Source organism: Bombus pascuorum, chromosome 13 (genome assembly GCF_905332965.1).
Source record: "Bombus pascuorum chromosome 13, iyBomPasc1.1, whole genome shotgun sequence".
Lineage (NCBI taxonomy): Eukaryota > Metazoa > Arthropoda > Insecta > Hymenoptera > Apidae > Bombus > Bombus pascuorum.
In genome coordinates this window covers 6,223,594-6,244,066 of record NC_083500.1, presented here as the reverse complement: position 1 = coordinate 6,244,066, position 20,473 = coordinate 6,223,594, and the positions used below count along the sequence as shown (strand labels likewise).

Genomic DNA, 20,473 nt, shown 5'->3' with positions numbered 1-20,473 from the left:
AAACAAATACCATGTGTAAAATTAATTAGGCTAGGTCTGATGTTAGTTTCTGACTGATTCATGACTGGCCTTTTTATAAATTCGTAGAATATTATAGCGTTGGATATAAATTACCGTGACACGAAAAAATAGTGTATTTTATAAGACAGGCATTTATTTTCTGTCCAGGGAATCCAGTGACAGGCAAACTGGTAATAAGAAATTATACAATGATTTGATCTTCTGATCACATAAAATTTTCCATTTGACGTATTCACTTTTCCTATTTTCTCTGGTAACAGATTAATGAAGAAAAAACTGTCTGCTTGAGATTACGTTGTATTAACGCAAATGTATATAATTCTCCCACAGATAGTTTTATGGTGACATAGGAAAAATATATTATAGTCTCATAAGTGCAAGCAGACATTGACAGTACAATGATCATTCCACATCTGAATCATACTTTTTCATTCTGAAAATGATATCGAATATTTCTTTGTGAAGAAATTAGAGAAAAAAAGATACGATAAAACTGGATGTTCCTATGAAATATTTTACTTAATTAAATAATTACATTACACTGAATTAATTATATAGCAGAAAATTTATATGTTCGAATCGTCGTCAGAATAAAGTATCATTTTTCTTAAGCATTTACTCTTTTCTCTTTCATTGAAAACACGCATTAATTTCCAGTGCCTGCACAGTGCATACAGAACTTTTGCATATTTTTGTGAACATTACACACGATGAAAGATTATGCGTTCGCTCACATCATTTTTCTACAAACTTTTTTTAACTTTGGTCACTTCGTTACAAAGTTTGCTTTTTTACCATTTTTTTGTGTTTTGTTCTTTAATTACTAATCAGCCGCTCGATCAAAGTAGTATCAAACGCTCGTGGTCTTCAGAGTAAAATCTTAAAAGGATACATATAGAAAATATACAAATTGTCCGACACAGAAATTACAATAATTATTTAAAACTTAAGTTACATCTTATAATACGCTAAAACACGAAAAGTCTGCGAGAAAATCATTTATGAATTGCTTCATTATGCACAGACAGTTAACATGTTCGGGAAGCTATTCTAAAGATTATAAAATTATTATTCGTCTCAAAAACACGATTTGTGTTCGTCGGTACATAATTGAGTGTTGTAAACTGTAAAATAAACGGACAACGATTTACTTTCCTGCACGTAAGCACGAAAGAATTAAAAAACAAAAAAAGAAGAAACACGGTGAACCACTTCTCTTCTGAACACTTTGGCATTATCACCGCTGTGAGAAATGAAATCAAACGGAAATGAATCTCGTTTGAGCATATGGTAATATCGTGGTTTCGATAATATATATAATATATATATAAATTTCAAACAAATTTACACGTCAAGCGGTCGCTATATATATATATATATAAATATATATATATATAAATATATATATATTTATTTATATATATACACATACACATATTTATATATATATATAAATTTCAATCCTCCATAGTGCTAGATAAATCTAGCTCTATCCTTTGAATCATGTCATATTTACACTAAAAAGTTACACGTCGTAACAGTCCTTACGTTTTTATATTCTCGTTAATTACTTAACTTTAAAGAAAAACCGTAAAAATAATTTTTGATCATAAACGTAAGGTCGTTTCTATTTTTTTTTTTTTTTTTTTTTTTTCCTTGCACCTTTTTTCTTATATCTTTTTTTTTTTCAATTGCAAAGCATGACGTCTTGTGCTCGATCACCGTTTGACGAGTACTCGTTAATTGTTTCTAACGAGGACCGTCGCGTCCCTAATTGTAAAGGATAATCATTAGAATATATAAATACAATTACACTTAAGGGCGTGATCCACGTGCAGCTTCTTCCAGTGCGCGAACTTTAAGCTCACGCTCGCGCTGTTGTCTAAAAAACACCCTTTGTTAGTCCGATACCACTGGTCGTCTAAATCAAGCATACGTATAATTGTATAGCTTTGTTATGGATTTCAAAGGACGAACCTTAGATATTCCTCGTGGTGTGCAACAAGCGATGCATGAGGAGGGAATCGATCGCGTTCCATCATTAGATGACGTTGTAATTGCTCGTGATGCGCCGCCATATCTGCGTACGGTCTTCCAAGAAGTTCCGCGGGATGAAGAGCCAGTGCTGGGTCACGGGGCATTAAGCCTGGTCGAGGATAATTTGCACCAGCTGCCGCTGTAGAGATAGAAAACATTAGTAAATTGTAAAAGACGATCGTGTTGCCTTCATAAGATAAATAAAGCCTTGAGAAAACTTATAGATAGACGGGCATGCATGATGAAGCGTGAGATTTGTTGGACGATATTTTTGGTTTCGTATGCCGCTGCACTGTAACAACTTTCTTCTTTCTCTATTCCCTGTCCAAAATTAACTGGTCGCCCAAAACAGGATTAACTCTTATTTCTTCATCTCGCATTCAATCCTTGCAATATACACAGAAATACCTTTACTATCTAGCATAGATGAAAATACCAATAAGAAGTAAATTAATTAGTAAATTTAAAAATTAATTTCCAGGTAATATATAATAAAAACAAATTTAATACAAAATTATTTTGTAAGATCTAAATATCACATTTCATACTGCAGGGACTAATACAAATACTACACTTGCATGATTACTTTTAAACGATCCTGAACAATCAGTTGATTTTGGATAGATTTATATGACATTAATAAGATGTTATAATAGGATGATATGATAATAAAAACATATAGACGTTATGTTGCTGTAATGTTGATAAATTATACAAGTAATGTGCAGTTTTTAAAAGAGTATTGTCATAAATGGATATTAAATATCATAAATGTTTGTGCAGTACAGACACATTGTGTCATTCCCATTCACGCACGTACCACACACACAATCATTGCAGTTTACTTAAAGGTAATTCACGCTATTAAAAACTCATAGAATCTTTATTGATGAATCGTACCTTCACCCAGAAACTGCGCTCGATGATCGATAAGCTCTGGTTTCAAGTTAATATAATATGGCATAGCGAGAAAAGCGACAGAAAAATGCAAAAAAAATTTTTGCCGCAGAGAAAAATTTATATTTCTCTCTATATTTTTGTTGTCTTTTTCTTTATGAAAAAGGTAAGCTGTTGGTGGCAGTTAGAATGCTTTCCATTTAAGTTAGAGTGACTGATATTAAATTGATTAGGTGAAAAGCACGTTACAGTACGCTTACACGCAATTGACCGCTTTACCGATCACGGACTCGTTATCTTACAAAAAAGAAAAATAAAGATTCAGAGAAATCTTACTACTCAAAAAATCTTATAAGATCATCTCCTAACTTTACGATTTTACTTTAAAAATTGAATATATGTGATTCTTATATGTTAATTTACGCTTGATTTTACATTTTCAATTGTATCAATACAAAATTAAATTACAATTGTAGAACTAATCGCTCGTAAACGTTTTCAAATTATAGAAATGCTCTCAGTAGACTGGAGATGTTTATACAAATTCATATTGTTATAAACACAACTAAAAAAATGGAACCTATGCAAAGATTTATTCCACTTTCTAAATATAATATATATAAAATATAAAGTGAAATAGAATATATGATATAAATATAAATATGGATATTCTTTATACATATCTCTATATTAAGTCTGTACATCTTTAAATTCTCTATAAATGCATAAATATCCGCAATCTACTTATCAAATTTAATCATGATCAAAAAAGTCTAATATCTATGCTCTTATGAGCAAAAGTAAAATCGTGATATACTTATACACATGTATATATAAAAGAAATCCTTATTGCTTCTAAGATTATAGAGATAGTCGGTGAAAGGAGCGATCATCGTGCGGGAGCGTACTCAAACATCCTGATTTATAGGACCTACCAGGCAGGGGGAATCCAGCTGCAGCCGCAGCCGCTTCCTGCTGTTGCTGAGCCTGTTGCTGGGCCTGCTGCTGTCCCGGATGTAAGTGTAAGTGCGTATGCGCATGCGTATGCGCGTGAGTGTGAGCATGATACTCGGGCGAAATGCCAGCCATCTGCAACCGGACCATCGGGTCAGCAGCTAGAGCCAGTCGCTCGTCCAGCTGGCCGTGGTGATGAGCCGCTACGGGATGGCCAGCCCCTGCACCCGCTGGCCCCCCGCCGGCTGCAGTCGGTATCCCTAAACCCGACAGCGCCTCGATCAAACATACTGTCCCAGTCGTACTCTTAATTCTAACCAGCTACGTAGTAGTTCTCCCGACAATGAATTCTTTTTTGATTTTTTTTGCGGCACTCTTCTGTCAGATCTTCGACCGATAGCTGCGTCTTACATCATTACTTGATCATTTGGTAATTATATGACGAACACAAGAAGCAGCTAACATTCGAAAACAATCATTATCTCGCTTTATCCCTAAATTAACGTTGTCCACCAAATGAAGTCACTTTAATAATTTTGTTTCGCTTTGACAACAGAATAATCATATATTTATGGTATTAGAATATAAGCTCCATGAGTTTTGGGATTGTAATTTGGACAACGCTGATTTAGATTCTAAACTCGGTCGAATCTCGCCAATTTTCTCAATCAAATCAAAATCATAATCGCTGTTCGAGGTTCTCGGATATAAAATGTATTCTTTTGAAAAGTTGTTCTGACTTCTTGTCCGTATTGTAGCTAATTGCATCAGAAATTTAACACCATAGCCTTAATATGGTAAATGATTACAAACTCTAATTTGTAATCATCTACTCAAGTTTGTACTTGACATGATAAAGCCAGCTGCAATGCAGCTAAGAGTACTGGAACAACGTTTTGAAAAGTTACAGCTTACATCTGAAATCCTAATCAGCAGCAACCCGGGCCATGAAAGCCTAAAATCACTCATCCATAGTTAATTTTGCGTTCAGTCCAATATGCGAGAAGAAAGATACGCATTTCGAGGGGAATGGTAGACCCTTACTGGTAGAGAGTTAACGTTACCTAGTCTTTCTAAACGTTCTCTTTCCAACTGACTGGGCCCAGGCGGTGCTCCATAAAGACTGAATTGGTGAAGAGCCTGAGGAGGTCCTGACGGTCCAGGAGCGAGTCCAGCGGCCGCGTAACGTCGATGAATTTCCAACCAATGTGGATCCACTGGCGCTGGCATAGGTCTAGGCGTTCCCTTCAGAAGCTCCTCTTTTAGTCGATCGTTTAATTCTCGTTCGCGTAATTCTCTTATCTCTCGTTCTCTCTTCTCACGTTCTAAATGTTCTAGTTCTAAGCGTTCTCGGGCAGCAGGACTATACATGTAATGTAACATCGGATCTGGTGGCGCAGGATGCCTAGCAGGTGAAAATGCAGCGTGTGGCCGAGCGTACTCGGACAACTGTCTCAAAGCAGGAGTATCAGCGTAGGATCCCGGTCTTGCGGCATATCTGTCATACGGAGACACGACAGGCTCAAGAGGACCACGACTAGGCGGCTTACACGTTTCTGGCTGCTTCTCAGGCGTGGTCATTTTCCTAGCTTGTTGCGCCGCAGCTCTATCACGTTCTTCTCTTTCCCTCTCGGCCTGCTTCCTCGACCTTTCCTCTCTCTTCCTTGCTAACTTTGAATCTGGGACAGGTTTGAACATTAGATCTGTTCTGGTGCAAGAGTTGTTCTCGCCTCGGTTCCAATGTCGTAAAAATATGGCGGATTGTGATCTATGACATTCAGAATCTTCAATTCGAGGCTCTGGAGATGGGCCTCGTGGGCTTGGTGGTTCTTCTTGTTCTTGTTCTACGAGGTCAGGTTCTATTTTAGGTTCAGGAGCGACTGGAGGCTGAGATTGCGGCGGTCTATGGTGATGATGCGCTGAGCTACTGGATGTCAGACATGTGGTTGGAACTAGCGATGGCTTACGTTGAGTATTATGTGAACTGTGCGACGAAGAGTGACTATGAGAACTGTGAGAGGAGATGGTCAACAGTTTGTCGTGATGCAGAGCCGTGGCTTGATGCATTGTAGAAGAGTGATGATGCGTCGCGATGAGATTCTCTCCTTCTTCTCTCGTTGTCACACTGGAACTCGTGCTTGAATGATGTGCCGTCATCATAGTTGTACTTTCTTGACTTCTTTGTGGGGATGGAGGAGGGATTGCGTGGGGAACACCGTAAGGATATGGTGGAAACGAGGGATAAGCACCAACTGGAGCATAACCTGGGTAAGCATGAGGATGATATGGATGCATGGCGGTAAATAATGAATGATGCATCAAGGGATGGTGTGGGTGGAATGGATGAGCCATATGAGGACTTGGTTGCTGAGCTGGATGCATCACAGGCTGTGGAATAGATGTAGGTGGTGGTGGAAGAGTCGGCGTTGGGGAAGCTGCCACAGATTGTATTTGAGGAACAGGTTGACTGGTTGGTATGGAGTGCTTGCTAGGTGTTGGTGGTTTGCTGGAACTATCTGGATCTTTTTTAATATTCTCCAAACTCGGACCAGGAAAACCAGACTGAAAACCAGGAACTTTGACTTCCTTTAAACTTTGAAGCGGATCTGGCTCAGGAGGAATAATCTCTTGCTTGATCTTCAAATTTTGAGGCTCCATCGGTGGCGTTCCAGCTAAATTGTACATCGGTGACGGTTTCTCCATGGATAACATTCCACTTGACTGAATGGGTTGGAACAGATTATTTGATTCATTCCTCTCAGGCTCGTTATTTTCTGGTCTTTCTGGTATCCTCTCTGGTATTCTATCAGGTATCCTACTATCTCTAATCCGTTCCGGAGGTAGTCTGTCGTCGGAAATTCGTTCGGACATTCTGTTTTCAGAAGACATGACGGTTAAGCCAAGTGGTTGCGGCGAACTCGGCAACTGAGGCATCTGCGTCATGTTCGTTGGTATGCTTTGCGAAATATTGAGGTTCAATGGTGGTCCCGGTATGCTTTGAGGCATATTTTGAGTACTTGACAAGTTCTCACCGTGTGCTCGAAGGTTTTGCGTTGGTCCCATGTTTTGCGCATTTGACATATTCTGCGGTATGTTCGGCGGCATCTGCATACTCTGTGATAAGTTTTGCGGCACATTTTGAACAGGAGGAACATTGGGTGTGTACTGCATATTAAGTGGCAGTCCTTGGTGCGTTGGAGACATGATCTGCGTATTCTGCATGCCCTGCGAACCAGTCGAAGCACAAATACCACTGTTCTGCATCGACTGTGACAAATTACGTGGCATATTTTGACTCATATCGTTTATATTTAACGACTGCGACGTGGTCAAATTCAGCTGCTGTTCGGGCTCCTTCATATCTTCGTTAGATGGTGACATGGCTGGTTCTATTGGCATAGGTTCCAACTTTAATGGCTGATTCATAGCTAAAGGAACATCTTCTATTTGATCCTTTGTTTCTACTGATTCTTCCAATAACGGTTTCTTTTCCAAGGTGTGGATAACAGGAACAGAAATTGGTAAAGTCTGTATAGGCGTTGGTACGGGGGTAGAAACTGGAGTTGGTTCAGAAGGCTCTTCCGGTGTGGTTACTGCTGGACTAACAGGCTCTTCAGTTGGCACTGTAACAGGAGTAGGTTGATTTTCGTTCGTATCACCTTCTCCTTCCCTTTCAGGTTCATCCATGAGAGAGTTGCTATCGGTCGTGAGAGACTCCGAAGGACTCTCAGGACGTTCACCAGGACGTTTTCGCTTCTGAGACTCCTTGTCCTCGTCCACTTCATCCGTCTGAGGTCGTTTTTGACCTTTCTTCGGCGTCTCTGGTTTACTAGATTTTTTCTTATTCTTATCTGGCGTCTGTTGTTGTTGCTGTTGCTTTTCCTGATCAGGAGTATCCGTTCCTCCTGTACGTCGTGGTCTTGCAGGTCTAGGCGTTTCCTTGGCCTTATTTCTTGTACGCATTCTCCCTGGGCTATCTGGTGATTCCGCAGGCACAGGGCGGAACAGATATGGTGGCGCAGGCGGTAGTTCTCCGGTCTTCTTCAAATGTGTCCTGCATTCCGTACAAAGCAATAACCTGTCCTTGCCAGCTACCTGATAATCCTTCGAATTAGTTGAAAAACAATGTTGACAAGAATGCGTTGCTCCGTTAGTGTTTGTGTCTCTGGAATCACTATCCTCTTCCGAGTTATCGTCTTCTGTTACGGAACTAATTTCTCCACCAGGATTATTGCTCGCAGGTGTCCCAACAGGTACAGTTTCCGGTTCTGAGACAGGCTCCTTCTGATTGACGTTAGCTGGTGGAGTATCTTTGGGTGGAGTTGGCACCTCTTCTTTGGGAGTGCCAGCACGCGAGTTTCGCGTGTTACGAATTCTCCTAAGCGAACCCTGCCGCCTTCTTCGATGAGGTCGGTTATTATTCGCTCCTGGCGTTTTCTTCCATAAATAGTAGAATTCAACCAATTCCGGCTAAAAGTAAAGGAAAAAAGAAGCTTTGCTACCTATTCTCTCAAGTCTCACTTTACTTTCTCCCAAATTTCATTACCGTGTCTTTATGAGGTAAGAGATCCTTTCTGATTCTTGAGAAATTTTTTCCAAATTGCCGAAGTCCTTTGACGAAGCGTTTCTATAGACAGATCGATGACCAATTAAATGGAAGTCTGATCTTTCCTTGCCAATTATGAGATCACATATGTACAATCACGATAAAGAAACTACTTAATCAATTTTCCAGATTTTGTCACTTTTACTTACAGTTTCCTCCTCAGACCACTTTTTATCGATGCCTTTAGGTACAGGACATTTAACCAAAGCTTGCAATGCTCTTCCTGGATCATAGCCAGAGTCGTGCAAGATATCCAGAGCATTGATAGTCGTGTCGTCACGGGAAGCAGCCACACAACCGTCATCCGGGGATCCTCCATCACACATACCAGCAAACGCAGCCATAGATCGAGCTGCCCTTAAGTACATCAGAAGATCCCCGTCCAATGCCATAGCTGGAATCCATCTTAGCTCCTCTCGTTCTTTAGAAAACTCTGGATCAGGAAGCAGCTCTCCAGGAGGTATACCCGGCCGATACTCAGGCAAACGGGCCTGACAAGAAACCAATTCCTGTACCCAAAATTCGGGATTGTGCGTGGTTAGCACCAATGCCAAAGCGAGTTAGTTGTACGCACCTATACTCCGGCTTGCTTTTCGAAACTACACGAGCCAGTATAATTTTTTTCCATTCTGTTCCGTTTGTTACAATACTGGTACGAGAAGTAGCGTGAGTACTTTTATATTTGTGTACAAACTAATGATTATAAATATACGTATATATATAAGCATGAGAAACAAGACAAGTTAAAAAGATAACATATAATTATTATATACACGCGTTGAGACTTGGTACCATTTAACAATAATTAGTCATATTCATGTGTATATAAATTAAAGCTACAAGTTAATCTCCACTTGAACAAAAAACACATTCACTGTAACATATCTTCTAATGTGAGCAGATGAACATGAATTAAGAAAATCATAGCTAACGAATGAAAGACAATTATTTCACAAACAAATGTAACAAGATGACATTTACAAGATGAGAAGAAATTGTGATAAAATGATTATTCTGCGACTAAATACTTCTTCATAAAGTTCCTAACTTTAATATTTCGTAGATGGTTCAAGTAACCAATGGGTTATTACATAAAAATGAAATATTTCATAATTTCACCGTGACTGAAAACCACTATAAATATAAAGTTAATCTTACGCTTATACAATATTATCCTATAATATTATTGTTAGAATACTCTGTCATAATAACTTTCATCATATTTAGGGTCTTCCAACAACAGTAGCAAACTCAGGGATAGTACTTGCGATGTGATTTAAGTGTTGTGGCTGTACTGTTAAGCAAGTAAAAAATTATAATTGTGACTTAAAGAATAACTATCATTGTTATTTGAACCATCGGCATACAACAAAGCTGTATAAGGAATAGGTAGGTATTTGTGCCATATAATGTTCAACTCTACAATTTTTTCTTTCAATATGTATAAATATAAGATAGATATTAAGACTGCAACTTCTGAATGAAAATCTTTCCTATGAATATGAATTTCAAGCACTAAGAAAACACTGGTGTTTCAATTATTCTAAACCTGTAACTAAGTACACGCCATGCACTTTAATAATTCTTGAAAATAATATGATGACTACACTGAATAGCATTGCAAAATAATTATACATTCTTATAAGAACTACGCAAGTATATCTTCATTTTTGGTTTTTCTAAAGATATGTAAACTAATTGGGTACTAAAATATTTATAGTATGGATAAACAGTGTTTATGAATTATTAATGACATCTGATATACATATGATAATCTATTTTAAAAACAAAATTTTCAATGTATAAAGTAAGCATTTCTTACATTCACGAAAAACTATTAGCTTAAAAATTACTTGTTTTGCTTATTTAATTCACACATATTATCAATTAATACGTACATATTGTTACTAATAACGCAGTTTCAAACATCTCTGTTCCATACAAAGTTGTTTAAAACTATAAGTCCTTCAACAACTCTTAAATATACATATACTTAACAATGTAGGTAACAAATAACTTGAATATCACCCTAATTTTAGTTACATATAAGGGAAGAGTGAAATACATAAATGAGGAGCAATTACCATTGAACATATTAGGTATTGTGAAAAGAATGGTGTCACAATTACCTGGTGCTTCAATGATGAACTCTGCCTTATCTATACATTCAGAATACACATTTCAGGAGAACAAGCCTTGAGTTAGGTACATTGTGCAATATAGCTAAGTAGCAAAAAAGGTTTTCAAGGTATATGGCAAACCTGGTGCGAAGGGCCAACCCGAATCTCGCCCTGGGTGCCGGCAGACATCTCCTCCTCCTCCGAAGCTCCACCGTCTTTCTCCAGCGTTTCAAGTGGCTTCTATCTTGGATTTTCAGTAAATTCCTATCATCCACCCCCTGAACTATATAGTTATTCTATCAGTATATTTATAATAACTGTTTAAGAAAAAGTACTGCTAACATGCTTCCTCTTTTTTTTTTAATTAATGACCCCTTTTTCTATTATGATGTCAGTTATTATGGCATTATGTTTTATTTTCCTCAAAGTAATAGCTACATTATGCAAATAATACCTTAAAGATACAAGTAAGTTTTTATAACGTCATTTGTCATTTTCTTTTGAAGCACCTTTTCCTATGTATGTTCTGCTCCCTAATGGCTCTATCATTTCTTGTCTCAAATACAACTAAAATATTTCTGAACTACAAGATATCAATATGGAAAGTACCCTACAAAAGGAATAAAATATAACTATCAAATGTTTATTTGAAAAATTACATCCAACGACTTGTTTCATCAACACCTGAACAAAGTATAAATTTATACAACACAATTGAAATTAATGAAAGTACATATACATATGTGTGTGTGTGTGTGTGTGTGTGTATACATGAACAAAATCCTGAAAAAATCAACCGTCTCATGTATACAATAGTGAAAAAAAGTCGTATGTTCACAATGTCATGATTTACAAAAAGGAAACCAAATCCTCTTTCAATAACCCATCTTAACACACTAGCAATTACAATATATATCTCTACTTTCTTTAAGTGGTCTTGAGTCACGGTGAAAGCGGTATAGTTGGCATAAATGAGTTTTACATATAAAATCGAGACGCTTTATCGTCATTGTAACGCGATTAAAGCGTGCCAAGGAGCGATGGACATTGTAAAATTTTTCATTGACTCATCGACGTGCAATGTGAGAATATAGAGAGAAAAAAACCAACTATTTACACAATTTCGTCATATATGCAGAAAATACGAAAAAAGAACAGGAACACCGTGTTCGAGCGATAAGTTAATTATCGAATCCCGTTTCCATAGATTATAGGTTACGTGATAGAATTTTTCGTCACATCGCACCTCGTCCTGCCGGACTTCCGGGAGAATCGTTAAAATAAAGTGAAAAGCCATAAAATTTCAAGGCAAACTCACCCGTGATTAATGTTTCAACGACGTGCTTGCATTGTTCCCCCTAACGCAACTTCCTTCCACACATAAGCGTTATACACAACTGCGATTCACACCAATGAATAATCGATAAATATTTTAAGATTCACTACTAATTAACCATCGAGCACTACAGAATAATCTTACACAAATCAGTAGCCACAACACCCAAACGCAGCCATCTTGTACTGCATTTTGTTTCGTTTTTCTTCTGTGGGGGTGCGTTCCGATTCCGCGTATTCCTTCGTTTCCTTTTCACAATACTTTTTCGGTGGCAATTTAAAAATTTGAAAAATTATTGTATTCTGTTCTATCACAGAGAGTAGAGAATTATATCATAAAAAAAATTGAAAGAATATTTAATATATGTAAAGAAGATAACCCAATTTGAATGTACGATTTGAAATCTTTCGAAGATAATTTCGTACGAATTTTTTTAATGTTAAAAATTACAAATGTTAGATGTAGATTTTTTTAAGTATGACCTTAGGCCTCTTACGTCTTATATAATTATTTGATAATTAATAATATTAAAGAATTTAATGTTACAGGTTATGGGTTATAAGTAGACTGCGCATTTTTATGTATTTATGGGAAATTTGATGACGAAAAAATGCATATAATATGGAAAATACTCTCTACTCTACTCAAAGTAGAGTATTTATATATTATATGTTATATATTATATATTATATTATATGTTCTCTTAGAATTTCTATTTTATAATTCTAGGATTTTATTATTGTTACATAAGATAATTATGACTTGCAATTTTTTAAGTTTATTATTTATTTCATCACCATATTTGTTATTGGTATATACAAAAATGTATTAATATTGACTTATGATTTGCAAAGTTTATAAAACAAATAATAATTTACTTCTAAATATTTCAAAATAAAGAAATGCTTCTTTTTAAGTTTAATTTTGTAGTATCTTTTCACTACTTATAAAATAGATAAATATCTAATTAGCTGAACTGACTGTTGCATCTTCTTTCCTGTGTAACATTATTAATAAAAATAAAACAATACTTTCCTACATTTTATGAAACAAATTATCATTTAGTTATAGAAATTTAAATATAAAGAAATTATTTACAGAAATGATCTTCGAATTTTTATTTTGTACTATCTTTTTACTACCTTTAAAATAGAAAAAATATAATAATGAGAAAGTTTATTTAAAATTAGACTATTATATTTAGCAATAGAGTATCAATAGCGCCAATGATCTCTTATTATCAATATCTAGTTACGCATGTCAGTATTGTGCTGTGCTCTTTCACATTTTGTACAATCGAATTGCAAATTTCCGATAATTCTATTGAATAAAATAAAATATACTGTAAACATGGGTAAGAAATCAGCACTTTTGTTAATAGCTGATGGCTCTGAAGAAATGGAAGCCGTAATAACAACGGATGTCTTACGTCGAGCTGGAGTATGTTTTTTTATTGCATATAACCTTAAACTACATATTTGCGTTTTAGATTTTAACACGCAAATTTTTTGTTAAATGTACTACTTAACAAAAAATAACATCTTTCTCATTAATGTCAGTACACGAAATATTAATTTAATTTATAGATCATTATTTGTGAAAAAAAGCTCTATGCAATCTTTTGTTACTAAAAATTGTATTTTTAGATTGATGTTACTGTTGCTGGTCTTACTGAGAGCTCATGTGTCAAATGCAGCCGTGATGTGAAAATATGTGTTGATGCAAAACTTCAAGATGCGGTTAATCAGAAATATGATGTTGTAATATTGCCTGGTGGTTTAGGTGGTTCAAAGGCATTTGCAGATGTAAGTAAAATTAATGCTTATGTTTGAACATATATTAATCATCTTTTCTTTGCCTTGTTTAGTCTGCAGAAGTAGGAAAGTTACTACAACAGCAAGAACAAGAAAACAGACTTATTGCTGCTATTTGTGCTGCACCAACTGCACTAAAGGCTCATGGCATTGCAAAAGGAAAACAAGTCACATCATATCCTGCAATGAAAGATCAATTGGCAGATTATTATAAATATTTGGAAGATAAAGTTGTAATCGATGGTATGCATCTATTCATAAAATTCTATTTGCTATGCAACAAATATTTTATTTATATACATTTTAGGTAATTTGATTACTAGTAGAGGCCCAGCAACTGCATTTGCTTTTGGCTTAGTTATTGCTGAAAAATTGATTGACAAACAGACAGCAGATAATGTAGCAAAAGCTATGTTGTATACAGAGTAAAAATCAATTTAACCCTTGCACAAGCATGTTATGTATATTATATGCATATGTTATTCATAATGGATGATTGTGTTTATGTATTAAAACTATGAATTTGAATTTAATAATAAATTAATATATATTGTAATTATCGTATATTATTTTCCATTTTGCATAAATTCAGTAACTAAATGTATTTCCATTCAAAATTCCCGCCCATACGGTTGCCATTTTAACCAAATTTATCGAAAATTTAACATCTTCATTATTACATAGTCAATGATTAAAATATTTGACATTTTACACGTGTCGATACAAACCAATGTATGTATGTTACTAATTATTGAAAAGACAAATGTTCTATAAATTAAAAATATATTAAAACAAAACTGATGTTTGAGAAAAATGTTTGAGAGTGATGATTGGGATCTTGATCAGGTAAATTAAAAGCTTTTTTTGTTTCAAATTTTATAAGTTTTGTGAAATAATTGTAGAAAATATTCTAAATAAAATATTATTTGTCCTTATGAGATACCATATCAGATAGACCATAAAATAACAAAGTAATTACACAAATAATCTTTTAATGTATATTTTTAGGATTTCTTGAATGACGTAGATGAGAAAGTAAATAATTATTATTCTCAAAAGGACAACCAAGAAAGTGAACCTAAAAGACGTAAAATAGATATAAATGATGATTCAATTTTTTCATTTGACCGTGATGTATCATGGAAAGAAAGTACCACAAACAAAAGTACAGAGACATGTGATGAAAATAAAGACTCAAGGAAGAATTTAATTCTTGAAATATTTAATAAGAATGAATTTAAAAATGCGTTCAGTGATTTGAAAAATTTATGTGATAATACTTCATCGAACACCTCTGTGAATCAAGTACAAAGCTGTAAAAATAATCAATTACCTAGGAAAAATTTAGTACTTGGAATACTCAAAAACAAAAATATACAGGATAAAGTGATAGAAAATAATACAAAGAATTTAGAGTTAAAAAAAGGTGTACCAAAAATTAATGAAAAGTTAGAAAATACAGTACTCAATAATGAAAGAAAATGTCAAATCTTCAAGACTACTTCTAAAATTGAAAATAGGTCAAATAATGATAATTCTAAATCATCTTTGTTTGAGAATTCAAAAAAACAGTTATTATGTAATGTGTTAAAGCAGAACCCTATAGACAATATACAAGCCAAAAATGATATTACAAAGAACTATTTACCTATATTTAAACCACAAATAGAGTCAAATAAGAAGATGACATTAATCAGAAAATTTCCTGGTCCAGCTGGGTTATTACCAGATGATATAGACAGTAATATATCATGTATTTCATATTTAAATAGTTTGGAAGAAAGTGAGATGACAACAAAAGAGACTGATTCAAGTAATCTATCTGAATATTGTTCTCAAAATACAAAAAATCTATTTACAGAAGGTCCTTGGCAATTAATGTTGGGTGATTTACCAGATAATTTTCTGAAAGGTTATGATATTGCTACTACTAAACAAACAGCAAATATGAATGGTTTCAATAGTACAAAAGTTGAATTTTTGGCAGGAATAATAGAACACATAGACTATAGTCATGATAATCCCCCTATTGTTTTGAAAGATTTCACGGATAAAATTCATGGAATTATACACAAAGATATACCACTTAAATATCCTGATTTGTTAGAACCTAATGTTGTTATACTATTACATGATGTAGGTCTTTTAAGAACTTCTGGAACTTTTGTTTTGAATAAATATCAAATTCTAATTTCACCCTCCAGTTTGTTAGCAATTTATACTAGTGAAGGCACAATAGAACGTACAGAATATATGAAAGCAATTTTTGGAAATATTTTAGATGGTAGAATGAAGACAGAAGGAAACGAGAAAGCAGCTTGCATTTCTGCAACAGCTTTGGAGGCACACTCATCAAAAGGTGATAGTCAGTTTATTGAGAAAAACAATAGTAATAATAAAAAGCCAATATATTTCAGAAAGAATATAGAAAGTGTTACTAAAAAAGATTCAAGTTTCTCTACAAATTCGAACGAAATAGACGAAAATACAGACGAACCAATGGATTTTGACACTGATGTATCTTTTTCAGTGTCTTTCAATAAAATTACAGACACACAGATTGAAAAAAATTTTAATACTTCAATGTCTAAGAATTTAGAGCATGCAAAGGAAGAAAGTAAGAAACAAAAATCTAAACTGCCACTAACAAAACAAAAGGATAACGTACAGAATGATGATATAGAAAGAGCTAAAGATTTATTAAGATCTTTGAAAAGATCTACTCCAGATACAAATGAGAAAAAATTCTTTTCTCGTAATTTAAAAATTTTACAAACAAATGCTGAGCATTCAACAGCAGCAAATATCTCTCTTAAACGAATTGAGTCTGACAAATTAAATGATATGTTGTTTGAAAAAATAGGTATTGATAAATGCCCAGAAAAAACTGTTTCTTCAGCTTGTCATAAAGAAGTGGAACGTTCTCCTCCTTTTATACGATCTAAATTACTGCAGTTTAAAAATGCTGATACACCGATACTTCCAGAAAATTCTGCATCTACAGCTACATTAGATTCACCAAAAATACCTGATAAGTTGACAGAAAAAGAGCTTCTCGGAACTTCAAAATCTATGTGTGATAAACCTCGCGATACCGAAAATGACTCTGACGACGAAATGTTATCTCAGTTAGATATGGACATCATTTTCAGTAATTACAGTAATAAAAATTAAACATCGTTGACACAATCTCGCGAGCAATTTAACAGTTCGTTGAAAATCGGTTAAAATAATAAATATTGTTAAACCGAAAAGTTTTGAAAAATTTTATATTTACATACATTTACATTGTGTTACTTACATGCTATTGCAGAAATAAGATACTTGTAAATACTACATACTTCAATTTTTGTACATAAAAGAATAAATATATTTTTTTACTTTAAACGGAATATTGCAAATGCAGAAATTCTTCAATATAATAATATAAAGCATGTTAATAAAATCATGAGTATGAATTTACATATTCAAGTATATTTCACTATTACGAAACAGACAATTAGAAACAAGATACTAAAATTAACTGTTGTATCATTGTAGCATTAAATATTCCATGCATTCTTATCTTATAGTTCAAGATTCTCTATTCATTAACTTCCAGATAAACGTTGTTTTACTGACATAAATGATAGCTTTGACCAAGAGAATTCTCATTCCTGTTATCTACTACTGAATATCATTACAATCTTCAATCATAAATCGGTCGATCGGCAATGATCAGCATTATTTTTATACCGACTTCGAAAAAAAAGGGAGGTATCTTAATTTGATAAGTAATCTTCTTCCTCTTTTTCTTTTTCATGTATGTTCACCGATTTCTACGAAACGATTTGACCAATCGGGATGATTCCTTTTGTATCTCGTAGGACATGTTCTCCCACTGGTCCCGCCAAAAAATGTTTGGGTTTGTTTATTGTAAACTACCTTTTTTGCAAAAATCTAATTTTAATGTTCGTCGATTATTCTCTGGATTGAATTATCGAGATGAAGCCTGTATCTTGTAGGACTAATTCATCGATTGGTCCCATTTACAAAATTTGTCCAATTTGTTTACTGTGAACTATTGTTATTGCAAATGACCTATTATTATTCACCCATTTTATTTCATTGTGTCTGATAGTTTCTTCATAAACTCGTCGCTGGAAGCGATAAGATTGGGCGGTTGTCCAAATTTTTTATACGACTAAGAGCAACGTAGATCTTTTTGCCAAGATCAAGTACTCTATTTAGTGTAGTCTCTTGTAATTTATATACTGTTACTATCCAACTTAGAATTAAGGGTAATATTCTTCGCTCAACTTCTCCATAACCTTCGTTGTTACTACTGGAGGTATTGAAATGTAGCTATCAGTATCTTTGAATCTGCTTGCAATGAATTCCCCGTCAAATTATGTAAGTACTGATACTCCGGCAATTTTTCCACTTCTAGTTGATTTCTTCGAAGTGCTGGCCATGTAAATTCATTTACGATTTTCATTGCGTCGTTTATCAAACCATCAGAAATTGATATGTTTCGTCCCAACATAACTCGTGATTCCTTGGCTGATTTTATTGTATGCAACGGTCCTCTAGAATTACTCCTTCTTCGTGTACTGCATTCAAAGCAGCAGCCTGCGAGCGCTATTTCAATAATTTACTCTGCATGAAGAAATTGTTCAACAGTTGTGATTTTCAATATAGGCTTCAACTCGTGTTTCCGCCATAAAAAACATTATTCTCCGGATTCGTTTAAAAGGATTAAAAATTGAAATAAATAATAAATAGATAAAAATAAATTACCATCTTCTTAACGATAATGAAGATCATTCTACGTTGGCTTTGTAATATTGATCGCTATGCTAACAAATGTGAGATAAACATTTTTCTAAAAAGAATGTTACCGACTTCGAAATTCGCTAGAAAGTATGAAATAATTTCTATTTTATTTATATTCTATTTCAACACATATGCAACAACGGTTAAGGTCATTCATTCGCTTACTAAACAGCATATTAAACGTATATTGCAACCCTTTCGAAGGCAATACAAAATTAAAAATGCTACTAATATATAGTCTATTTCTATTTGTAATTATACAATATCGATAATTGTAATGATTGTATCTTAAGTTAGTGACTAGCTTGATGTACACATAATTTTCTTAATCTGTCCACTATTAATACATTCCAATTTGTATCCGCTACAAATACAATATCCGATACAAGCGGCGCTTACCAATTTGGCCATTATTAAAACATGTTCTTGGTGACATTGTGCTATAATATTACGCAATTTAATGCAATAAAATTTACATTTGTTGAAATTTAAATCATATAAAGATAAACAGGTTGAGATTTATTAATATAGACCTCAAGTATTGCTAAACTAGAAACATTTCACGGCATTTTGCGCCGTCTTCGAAAAAATTGCAATATATTGAATATGTTGTGTTGTAAGTAAGTGGGTGACCTGAACCATTATTGTATATGTGTCCGAATATAATATAAATAAAAAAGAAATTATTTCATACTTTTTAGCGCATTTAGAAGTGGATAATATGTTGTTTTTTTGCAAAAAATTTGTTATTTAAAAAATACTGTCGAGGATGTATTTTGCGATATTAGATTAAATATTTTTCAATGGAACTATCTAAATATTATTTATTTAATGCAAATTACGTTGAAAGAGAGATAACTAGTGAAATTTGGAAATAATATAGGCGATTGAATACTTCGAGGACACTTGAAGGTGCAGACTTGCATCAGCAATGATCTTAATTTCACTGACATTAGCCTGGATATCAGCCCTCGCCGATCATAAGCGTAGGACTGATGATGCAGAATCTTCATAAGTGAGATCTTTATAATACAACCCGCATGTACGCCAATGGGGATCTATTGGATCAACCTTGATATGCCCTGATTATCCGATGGTAGGCATCTAGGCGTACGATCGTGTGATTATGAAGTGCAATTTACTCACATTAGTTTCGTGAGACAGATACCTGCGTTACAATAAAATCATACAGTATATGAGCATGCGGGTGAAAACACGTAAATGAAAATTAATTTGCGATTGCACGATCCGCTAGTTAAACCAGAAAGTAATGCAGATATCTGATCTTATGATAAGAAACGAACAAACATCATCGACGCAAAGAGTGGAAATAATGATTTCAGAGCTAATTCCTATTCATTGTACTTTGAATTGTGATAAATTACTTTTTCGCTTCCTTTTTTCATGATTGATTTAAAAATTTCTAAAGAAAATAAAATTTTTAATCTTATAACTGATCTGAAAAGTGTTTTTCTGTAGATAGATTTTCCAATAATTCATATTCCATTCCATCGATAAATTTTGAATCTTTAATCTCGTCCTCAGCGTGGCAAAAAATTCCATATAATTTATGTAAGATTTCAAATAGAATCATAAGAATTTGAAATTACAGAGTTTTTTGCAGCATTTTCTAATTAGAGAGTAATTTGTAGCTTTTCAGACATATACTGATGATTTTTAAGAATATTTTCAATGTGGTAATTTATGAACCTTATATTTGTTCTAATAAAACAAATGTCTAAAGTATGTGTATATGTGCTTTATTATTGCTTGGAGCTCATTTAGTTCACTGTTTTCTTATACCTGCAAATATAGATTGCGCCATATATAAATTTAAAGAGACATTCGATAAGCTTGACTGATTAAGGTGCAA

The 20,473-nt window shown here is 34.1% G+C and overlaps 3 protein-coding genes across 9 annotated transcripts; 2 read left to right on the top strand and 1 right to left on the bottom strand.

The window, feature by feature from the left end:
- Window positions 1-129: 129 nt before the first annotated feature.
- LOC132913376 (arginine-glutamic acid dipeptide repeats protein) lies at window positions 130-12,196 on the bottom strand. Of its 7 annotated transcripts, none has more exons than XM_060971665.1 (8): window positions 11,954-12,195; window positions 10,777-10,918; window positions 8,665-9,024; window positions 8,456-8,536; window positions 4,974-8,379; window positions 3,891-4,169; window positions 1,999-2,197; window positions 130-1,903 (listed from the first exon to the last, which is right to left on the bottom strand). In XM_060971665.1, exons 2-8 carry the CDS (start codon window positions 10,822-10,824, stop codon window positions 1,837-1,839), a joined length of 4,440 nt encoding a protein of 1,479 aa, XP_060827648.1. In that variant the 5' UTR covers window positions 10,825-10,918; window positions 11,954-12,195; the 3' UTR covers window positions 130-1,836. The 7 variants fall into 7 exon arrangements, with proteins under 7 accessions (XP_060827648.1, XP_060827650.1, XP_060827653.1 ...); XM_060971667.1 differs by having other exon boundaries at window positions 8,665-9,006; XM_060971670.1 differs by lacking the exon at window positions 10,777-10,918 and adding an exon at window positions 9,090-9,164 and having other exon boundaries at window positions 8,665-9,006.
- Window positions 12,197-13,203: 1,007 nt separating this feature from the next.
- Window positions 13,204-14,341, top strand: LOC132913510 (protein dj-1beta-like). The gene is made up of 4 exons (XM_060971911.1): window positions 13,204-13,411; window positions 13,618-13,776; window positions 13,839-14,028; window positions 14,093-14,341. Exons 1-4 carry the CDS (start codon window positions 13,229-13,231, stop codon window positions 14,212-14,214), a joined length of 654 nt encoding a protein of 217 aa, XP_060827894.1. The 5' UTR covers window positions 13,204-13,228; the 3' UTR covers window positions 14,215-14,341.
- A 125-nt stretch (window positions 14,342-14,466) lies between these two features.
- LOC132913506 (uncharacterized) lies at window positions 14,467-17,177 on the top strand. The gene is made up of 2 exons (XM_060971907.1): window positions 14,467-14,631; window positions 14,794-17,177. Exons 1-2 carry the CDS (start codon window positions 14,599-14,601, stop codon window positions 16,957-16,959), a joined length of 2,199 nt encoding a protein of 732 aa, XP_060827890.1. The 5' UTR covers window positions 14,467-14,598; the 3' UTR covers window positions 16,960-17,177.
- The last annotated feature ends 3,296 nt before the right edge of the window (window positions 17,178-20,473 follow it).

What these genes read in the sequence shown, in the direction of transcription:
- LOC132913376 (XM_060971665.1), bottom strand. Translation starts at nt 10,824, where the DNA reads ATGTCTGCCGGCACCCAGGGCGAGATTCGGGTTGGCCCTTCGCACCAG. An exon ending in AGAACGTTTAGAAAGACTAG is followed by an intron (nt 4,170 to 4,973) that starts GTAACGTTAACT and finishes TGTCGGGTTTAG; the next exon opens with GGATACCGACTGCAGCCGGC. An exon ending in CACCACGAGGAATATCTAAG is followed by an intron (nt 1,904 to 1,998) that starts GTTCGTCCTTTG and finishes GGTGTTTTTTAG; the next exon opens with ACAACAGCGCGAGCGTGAGC.
- LOC132913510 (XM_060971911.1), top strand. Translation starts at nt 13,229, where the DNA reads ATGTCAGTATTGTGCTGTGCTCTTTCACATTTTGTACAATCGAATTGC. An exon ending in ATGTCTTACGTCGAGCTGGA is followed by an intron (nt 13,412 to 13,617) that starts GTATGTTTTTTT and finishes TTGTATTTTTAG; the next exon opens with ATTGATGTTACTGTTGCTGG. An exon ending in AGATAAAGTTGTAATCGATG is followed by an intron (nt 14,029 to 14,092) that starts GTATGCATCTAT and finishes TATACATTTTAG; the next exon opens with GTAATTTGATTACTAGTAGA.
- LOC132913506 (XM_060971907.1), top strand. Translation starts at nt 14,599, where the DNA reads ATGTTTGAGAGTGATGATTGGGATCTTGATCAG. An exon ending in ATGATTGGGATCTTGATCAG is followed by an intron (nt 14,632 to 14,793) that starts GTAAATTAAAAG and finishes GTATATTTTTAG; the next exon opens with GATTTCTTGAATGACGTAGA.